The sequence below is a fragment of the Pelophylax lessonae genome (genome assembly GCF_965119305.1).
Source record: "Pelophylax lessonae genome assembly, chromosome: 12".
Classification (NCBI taxonomy): domain Eukaryota; kingdom Metazoa; phylum Chordata; class Amphibia; order Anura; family Ranidae; genus Pelophylax; species Pelophylax lessonae.
In genome coordinates this window covers 214,149,109-214,158,784 of record NC_138779.1, presented here as the reverse complement: position 1 = coordinate 214,158,784, position 9,676 = coordinate 214,149,109, and the positions used below count along the sequence as shown (strand labels likewise).

Sequence of the window (9,676 nt, the reverse complement as noted above, 5' to 3'; positions counted from 1 at the left end):
CACCGGTTGTCTCCATCACAGTATGCCCATACATCAGGGGTCCCCCATTAACACCTCAGGTGTCTCTGTACATTGGGTGTTCCCCATCACAGTGTTCCCATACATCAGGGGTCCCCATCACAGTGTTCCCATATATCAGATATTTCCCATCACAGTGTTCTAGTGTTCTTATAAATCAGGGGTCCCCATCACAGTGTTCCCATACATTTGGGGTCCCCATCACAGTGTTCCCATACATCAGGGGTCCCCATCACAGTGTTCCCATACATCAGGGGTCCCCATCACAGTGTTCCCCTACATCAGGGGTCCCCTATCACAGTGTTCCCATATATCAGGTGTCCCCATTACAGTTTTCCCATACATCAGGGATCCCAAATCACAGTATTCCCATACATCAGGGGTTCCTCTATACATCAGCTGTCCCCTATCACAGTGTCTCCATACATCAGGTGTCTCCATATATCAAGTGTCCCAATCACAGTGTTTCCATGCATCAGGTGTCCCCATCACAGTGTTCCCATACATCAGGTGTCCTTCATCACAGTGTTTCCATACATTAGGTGTCCTTCATCACAGTGTTCCCATACATCAGGTGTCCCCATCACAGTGTTCCCATACTTCAGGGGTCCCCATCACAGTGTTCCCATACATCAGATATTCCCCATCACAGTGTTCCCATACATCAGGGGTCCCCATCACAGTGTTCCCCTACATCAGGGGTTCCCTATCACAGTGTTCCCATATATCAGGTGTCCCCATTACAGTTTTCCCATACATCAGGGGTCCCAAATCACAGTATTCCCATACATCAGGGGTTCCTCTCTACATCAGGTGTCCCCTATCACAGTGTCTCCATACATCAGGTGTCTCCATATATCAAGTGTCCCCATCACAGTGTTCCCATACATCAGGTGTCCCCATCACAGTGTTCCCATACATCAGGTGTCCTTCATCACAGTGTTTCCATACATTAGGTGTCCTTCATCACAGTGTTCCCATACATCAGGTGTCCCCATCACAGTGTTCCCATACTTCAGGGGTCCCCATCACAGTGTTCCCATACATCAGATATTCCCCATCACAGTGTTCCCATACATCAGGGGTCCCCATCACAGTGTTCCCCTACATCAGGGGTTCCCTATCACAGTGTTCCCATATATCAGGTGTCCCCATTACAGTTTTCCCATACATCAGGGGTCCCAAATCACAGTATTCCCATACATCAGGGGTTCCTCTCTACATCAGGTGTCCCCTATCACAGTGTCTCCATACATCAGGTGTCTCCATATATCAAGTGTCCCCATCACAGTGTTCCCATACATCAGGTGTCCCCATCACAGTGTTCCCATACATCAGGTGTCCTTCATCACAGTGTTTCCATACATTAGGTGTCCTTCATCACAGTGTTCCCATACATCAGGTGTCCCCATCACAGTGTTCCTATACATCAGATATTCCCCATCACAGTGTTCCTATACATCAGATATTCCCCATCACAGTGTTCCCATACATCAGGTGTCCCCATCACAGTGTTCCCATACATCAGATATTCCCCATCACAGTGTTCTTATAAATCAGGGGTCCCCATCACAGTGTTCCCATACATCAGGGGTCCCCATCACAGTGTTCCCATACATCAGGGGTCCCCATCACAGTGTTCCCATACATCAGGGGTCCCCATCACAGTGTTCTCCTACATCAGGGGTCCCCTATCACAGTGTTCCCATATATCAGGTGTCACCATAAATCAAGTGTCCCCATCACAGTGTTCCCATACATCAGGTGTCCCCATCACAGTGTTCCCATACATCAGGTGTCCTTCATCACAGTGTTTCCATACATTAGGTGTCCTTCATCACAGTGTCCCCATACATCAGGTGTCCCCATCACAGTGTTCCCATACATCAGGGGTCCCCATCACAGTGTTCCCATACATTAGGTGTCCTTCATCACAGTGTTACTATACATCAGGTGTCCCCCCTCACAGTGTCTCCAATGCATCCACATACCATCCAGTCTGTCATCCTGTACACTACATACATGGTCATATACATGGTCATCCACTGGCCTCAACAGTTAGCAAGAATGTACCTGGGTTCAGTTTAAGGCAGGCTCAGCTAACAATACGAACATTTGGCTGCTGAATCCAAACCATATTGTAGTTAATGGGAGCCGAATGTTAACAAAAAAAAAAAAAAAGCCATGACCATGTTCTAAGCTAATAGGCAAGGGATTGTCAAACAAATGGAGCTGGGCACTGCCATGGGGTACATGTACCAAAGCAAAATTGTTTTTTGATTATTTCATTTCAGTTTGACATTTACAAAAAAAAGTGCCAGTAAAACGACAGTTCCCGGCCTCTTCATTCTGTAAATAAAGCTGCTGGGGATTCCTTTCATTTCTACTAGACTAGAAGGTCTGATAAAATTTTTAATGGGGTAACCCCACAAAAAAAAAAGCAGCATGGGGTCCCCCCTCTAATTATTACCATGCCTTAGGTCTGGTAAAATTTTAAAGGAAACCCCATGGTCCTTTTCTAGGCTAATTGGCAAGGGATTGTCAAACAAATGATATGTGGGGCAGGGGCTGGGTACCTGACTTGGGGGACATGTACTAAAGCAAAAAAATAAATAAAACATTTTTAACTTAATTGTGCTAACATTTGGTATTTTAGTAATGTAGTAATGCTTAGGGTGAAACATTAAAATTGTATAAATCTATGAAATAACACTAACATTTACAAGAAATATGGTGTCAAAATGACATTTCCCGGCTACTTTGTTCCATTTGTAAACAAAGGGGCTGGGGGTTCCATTCATCTTTACTAGACCCTTATCCTATTCGAAGGTATGAATTTAGGGAACCCAATGCAAAAAAAAAAAAAAAACATTAAAAAATGGCATGAGCACCCCCCAATCAATCGTATATTTTGGGAAAGTGACTCTTTGGCCACTAATATTCATTAATTGAACCAATAATTGCAGCAGAATATTTTAAATACAGTTATTTTATTGAAAGCTTAAGCAGAAAAAATATATAAAGTGCAGTTAAATAATATATTGTATTACACAAACAAAAGATGATTTTTTCAGTTATTAGGGTTTGAGCTATTGGAGACTCCAGCAGCCAAAAGGGGTATAAGTAATGCATTGACTGACCTCCCCCTTTGGGGACACAGAATGGGTCTGATGCACTGGCCATTATACATGACGTAGCCCTTATTGCAAACGCAGCCAGGCTGGCACATCTGTGGGCAAGCCCTGCTGGTCTGCAGGTAGTTTTCGCAGGTGTCTTGGCAGTGGGAATTGCAGTCCGCCCACTGAGCGTTGGGGCCGCAGGAATTGCACTGGGTTTCGGGGATACAGGTGTTTGCCGTTGGCGTGGCCAGAACAAAGCCCGGTTTGCAGTAACACTCTGGCTGACAGCTCTTCAGACAGGGGATGGGCTGGTTTCCACAACTTTTTGGACAAGGTTTACATTGGTAAAAAATCTTATTGGGCTCACAGAAGGCATCTGTTCAAAAATGAAAAAGAAAAAACACATAAAATCAAATTGAATATTAGCAACAATAAAAATATTTATTTATTTATTATTTATTTAGTCATATACAAATTGAATTAGATAATGGGCCGTGTCCAGTTTGCTCATGTAGATTTAACATTCTAGTACCTTATATATACTATGACTGTATCACCATTGATGTTACTTTATGCCCATTTCAATCATAAAAACTCTTTTTAAGTTAAAAAAATTCTATATTTATATTGCTGAACACAAATGTACATTTTACATACTGTATATAAATATATGGTATATATATATATATATATATATATATCTCTTTATCTCTATATAGATATATATATATATATATATATATATATATATATATATATATATATATATACACAGTATCTCACAAAAGTGAGTACACCCCTCAAAGTTTTGTAAATATTTTATTCTATCTTTTCATGTGACAACACTGAATAAATGACACTTTGCTACAATGTAAAGTAGTGAGTGTACAGCTTGTATAACAGTGTAAATTTGCTGTCCCCTCAAAATAACTCAACACACAGCCATCTATGTCTAAACCGTTGGCAACAAAAGTGAGTACACCCCTAAGTGAAAATGTCCAGATTGGGACCAAAGTGTCAATATTTTGTGTGGCCACCATTATTTTCCAGCACTGCCTTAACCCCCTTGGTGAAAGAACGGCTGGCGTTTTGATACACTGGGGTACAGCTAATGTGGAAGCAAGATGTCAGGCCAGTACATAGCAAAAAAATGAATGAATATGTGAAGGCATTACCTACATAAGGAGATGTGGGGTAAAGTCCATAAAATGTAAAGAAGATGAGCTGTAGGATGAAAGTATGCACGAAGGGCCGCAGCTACACAGGAGTCAATCTGTAGACAAGGTAAAGCAAAAAAACAAGCGGAGCGCCTCTAAGTGCAATATGTTTAATGAAGAAATAAACATACAGTGTGAAGTAACTCACTAGATAAAAGGAAGTGAAGGCTCAAAAGCAACGTCCTGGGGTCAAGCTGTCCAATGGCTAATGCCGAGAGAGAAGAAGTCAAGATGGTACTATCCGGTGGATGGGATGGCGGGGAGATGCCGGCTCTTGCTTCCCCGGGACCGGACTCTCGAGGCAGGCTGTGACTCAGCGTCGACCGTGTGACGTAGGCAGGGTCAGGGTGCACACGACGCGTTTCAGAGCGTGCGCCAAGCTCGTGGGGAGCATGCACGCTCTTTCCTCAGGTGTAGATCCAGTTCTACACCTGAGGAAAGAGCGCGCATGCTCCCCACGAGCTTGGCGCACGCTCTCTCGGCATTAGCCATTGGACAGCTTGACCCCAGGACGTTGCTTTTGAGCCTTCACTTCCTTTTATCTAGTGAGTTACTTCACACTGTATGTTTATTTCTTCATTAAACGTATTGCACTTAGAGGCGCTCCGCTTGTTTTTTTGCTTAACCCCCTTGGGCATGGAGTTCACCAGAGCTTCACAGGTTGTCACTGGAGTCCTCTTCCACTCCTCCATGATGACATCACAGAGCTGGTGGATGTTAGAGACCTTGTGCTTCTCCACATTTCCTTTAAGGATTCCCCACAGACGATCAATAGGGTTTAGGTCTGGAGACATGCTTGGCCAGTCCATCACCTTTACCCTCAGCTTCTTTAGCAAGGCAGTGGTCATCTTGGAGTTGCGTTGTTGGTCATTATTATGTTGGAATACTGCCCTGCGGCCCAGTCTCTGAAGGGAGGGGATCATGCTCTTCTTCATTATCTCACAGTACACGTTGGCATTTATGGTTCCCTCAATGAACTGTAGCTCCCCAGTGCTGGCAGCACTCATGCAGCCCCAGACCATGACACTGCCACCACCATACTTGACTGTAGGCAAGACACACTTGTCTTTGTGCTCCTCCCCCTGGTTGCCGCCACTCACGCTTGACACCATCTGGACCAAATAAGTTTATCTTGGTCTCATCAGACCACAGGACATGGTTCCAGTAATCCATGTCCTTAGTCTGCTTGTCTTCAGCAAACTGTTTGCAAGCTTTCTTATGCATCATCTTTAGAAGAGGCTTCCTTCTGGGATGACAGCCATGCAGACCAATTTGATGCAGTGTGCGGCGTATGGTCTGAGCACTGACAGGCTGCCCCCCACCCTTTCAACCTCTGCAGCAATGCTGGCAGCACTCATACGTCTATTTCTTAAAGACAACCTCTGGATTAGATGCCGAGCATGTGCATTCAACCTCTTTGGTCGACCATGGTGAGGCCTGTTCTGAATGGAACCTGTTCTGTTAAACCGCTGTATGGTCTTGGCTACCGTGCTGCAGCTCAGTTTCAGGGTCTTGGCAATCTTCCTATACACTAGGCTATCTTTACGTAGAGTAACAATTATTTTTTTCAGATCCTCAGAGAGTTCTTTGCCATGAGGTGCCATGTTGATAACACCAAATTTAACACACCTGCTCCCCATTCAAACCTGAGACCTTGTAACTCTAAAGAGTCCCATGACACCGGGAAGGTAAAATTACTAATTGGCCCAATTTGGACATTTTTACTTAGGAGTGTGCTTACTTTTGTTGCCAGCGGTTTAGACATTAATGGCTGTGTGTTGAGTTATTTTGAGGGGACAGCAAATTTACACTGTTATACAAGCTGTACACTCACTACGTTACATTGTAGCAAAGTGTAATTTCTTCAGTGAAAGAAGAAATGAAAAAGTGAAAAATGTGAGGGGCATACCCCTTTGGGAGATATATATATATATATATATATATATATATATATATATATATATATATATATATATATATATATATAATGCACCTTTAAATACTAACAATTAAAAATAAATGATAATTGAATAAAATTACATTACTTTACAATATATTTTACACGTTGGGTGAAAATGTGAAGCCATTGTAATTGTTACAAAAAATGCACATAAGCTGTACATTTAATTGCTACTTCTATAATAATACTAATAATATAAATTATATTTGTTATGATGATGATTATTATTTGAGTTATTAAATTTTTTTTAAAAATACTGTCATATTAGATTTTAAGAAAAATAGAAAATAACTGAATAAAAATTACTTTACATTACATTATACTTAACGTGTTAGGTAAAAATGCTATTTAACAAAATAATAATAATAAATATATATATTTTTTTTCTACCTGGCTGTAAAGCTGCCGTCTCCTGTGAGGTCACAAACATAACACACATTTCTGAAAAAAGAAAATGTATGTAAATGATCAGTCTAGAACATCTTGTTACATTTTTCTCCTTGTTTCTGTTATAAATCAAAATAGCTTTCCATTTCTTTAACAATGGTTGAAGCTATGTGTTATATTTTAACATACTTCCTCAAATCATTAAGTCTTCTAATAAAAAATTATATATTTTCATTTTGATTTCTTATTTTAAAAAGAAATACTAACATAAGAATTCATTATATAAGATATTAGCAAATCTTTATTATATTATATATTATATTACAGGCATACCCCGCTTTTAAGTACACAATGGGACCAGAGCATGTATGTAAAACGAAAATGTACTTAAAGTGAAGCAATACCTTTTTTAATTTCCTAGGCAAGCTGGCCGGCCACAAATAGGATATGTTGTAGTCCTGGGTCCCTTCACAATGCTCCCTAAGTTTGGTATCCCTGTCACTTATGGTTTGGGAGTAGCGCCATGTCAAGCTGATCAAGATTTCCCATAGACGCCAATGTTAAAAACTGGGAGTAATGCCATGCCAAGCTGACCAGGCTGTGTCCTTACTCGCGAGTGTACGTAAAGTGAGTGTACTTAAAGCGGGGTATGCCTGTATATATTATATTAGCAAATATTGCAAAAAAATATATTTGGCAAAAAAAAAAAAAAAAGAAAAAGAATAATATGCTATAATTTATTCTTGCAAAACAAAATCAAATATTACAGATTTTAACAGTAAATCAAATTAGAAAGGGGTTGATTTACTAAAACTTGTGCAGCTCTGCATAGAAACCAATCAGCTTCCAGGTTTTTTTTTTTTTTGTCAAAACTGAATTGAACAAGCTGATGTTAGTAGCTGATTGGCTCCCATGTATAGCTGTACCAAATTTTGCACTCTCCAGTTTTAGTGAATCAACCCCACCATGTATTTGACACATGCAAATTATTGTTTTTGCATGTATATGGACAGCAATAGAAACTTGATAGAGGTCATAACTATTCTTTGTGTAGAAGAGAATGGAGTTAAGCCCTAACTAGCATGCATGTGGATAAAACATCTCACAAACAACATCCCTGAATACATTTGATGAGTAATGGAAAAACTGGTCCTCAAATTCTGTTACATCTGTCAACTTTGAAATACATTTAGAGATTGGTTTTCTATTACTTAAGTTATTTCCAGTCTTAGTGCACATGCTTTATCTGTCTCAACATGTAGGACAGGAAATTAAATGTTCACATTGACACCAGGTACATGAAATAGTAATTTAAATACATACATAAAAAAAAATAGAAAAAACAAGTTATAAAAAGGTAATTTATTTTTTGGTAAGGTATCTAGTTACTTATGTATCTATTTATTTATTTTTATTATTATTTTTATTTATTTATTTATTTTGCAGCTGGATAATATCCAGAACTATTATTTTTACGTCTCCCAAATAAAAAAATATATATTTAAATTTCAATATTTACAATTCAATATTTACAATATTTACAATATTTACAATTCATGTAATGGTCTATTTTCTATTACAATAATTGTTTTTAGTAGAGTTTAATATCTCTGGACATTTTTAATAATTAAAAAAATGTAAATATTAGACTTTTTAATAAGATTACAAACTATGGTGCAGAAAAGGCCACTGCAATGAAAAACACCTAACTCCCAGAAATTTAAATGCAATATTTTAATAAGATATAATTAAGAGTTAATTTTCTGTAATTAAATGAAATAGTTAATTTCTTTCAAACTATATTCAAAAACATTTTCTTTCCTAATGTATTTCCCCCTATTTTATTTCTTTACACTATGTGTGCTTAATTTTGTAAATACATAACTACATTAGCTTTTAATGATATGAAACTTTATTTCTAATTATAATAGCTGCAATGTTAAATACAATGTCAATGGTGTATTTTCTATTACAATAATTGTTTTTAGTAGAGTTTAATATCTCTGGACATTTTTAATAATTAAAAAAATGTAAATATTAGACTTTTTAATAAGATTACAAACTATAGTGCAGAAAAAGCTACTGCAATGAAAAACACCTAACTCCTAAAAATGTAAATGTAATATTTGAATAAAATATAATTAAGAGCTCATTTTCTGTAATTCGATGAAATAGTTAATTTCTTTCAAACTATATTCAAAAACATTTTCTTTCCTAATTTATTTCCCCCTATTTTACTTCTTTACACTATGTGTGCTTAATTTTGTAAATACATAACTACATTAGCTTTTAATGATATGAAACTTTATTTCTAATTTCTAATTATAATAGCTGTAATGTTAAATACAATGTCAAAAGATGATTTTTTTTTTTAAGCACTATGTTACTTGAATAAATAATTTTTACCCATGTATATGCCATAATTATCACTTGAATGTTTTTATGTATTTAAACATATATTGTTGTCTCAAGTACAAAGTTAGACCTACCAAAACACAGCTAAATAATTCTTATTCATTATATTTTTTATGTACTTACCAAGTGTTAGAAAGAGCTTCACGGCAACTGTTTTCATCATATTGACCTATGGATTGCAAGATTTTTTTTTTTTTTTTTTTAGATCATATGCATGAAAGTCCCAAAGTCTTATATTTTAAATGTAAATATTCCAAAACTCTTACCTTTTGAACGTCAATGTTATCCTCTCTCTCGGTTGTTTGACCTTCTTATGTGTTTTGAAGTGCTTTGAAGGTGAAGGATATTTATATGGTTAGGGAACATAGGTGTGGATCTCAATAAACGAAGGGATTTGTGAACATACGCAGACTGGGTGACATCATCACTGAGATCTATACATTTCTATGGCATCCAGCACTACACATCAAGGTTCTTTAAAAGAAGTCTAGAAAATTCCTGCCCTGCAGAATTTGGGATTCCTAACCACACCTGGTATACAATGAAAAAGTGATGTTAGG

The 9,676-nt window shown here is 37.9% G+C and overlaps 1 protein-coding gene across 1 annotated transcript; it reads right to left on the bottom strand.

Annotated features, from left to right (window-relative positions):
• Window positions 1–3,088: 3,088 nt before the first annotated feature.
• LOC309569025 (zonadhesin-like) lies at window positions 3,089–9,308 on the bottom strand (the record flags this gene model as incomplete). Its single annotated transcript, XM_082274786.1, has 3 exons — window positions 9,240–9,308; window positions 6,705–6,755; window positions 3,089–3,513 (listed from the first exon to the last, which is right to left on the bottom strand). The coding sequence occupies exons 1-3, from the start codon at window positions 9,277–9,279 to the stop codon at window positions 3,089–3,091; spliced, it is 516 nt and encodes a 171-aa protein (XP_082130912.1). The 5' UTR covers window positions 9,280–9,308.
• Between the last annotated feature and the right edge of the window lie 368 nt (window positions 9,309–9,676).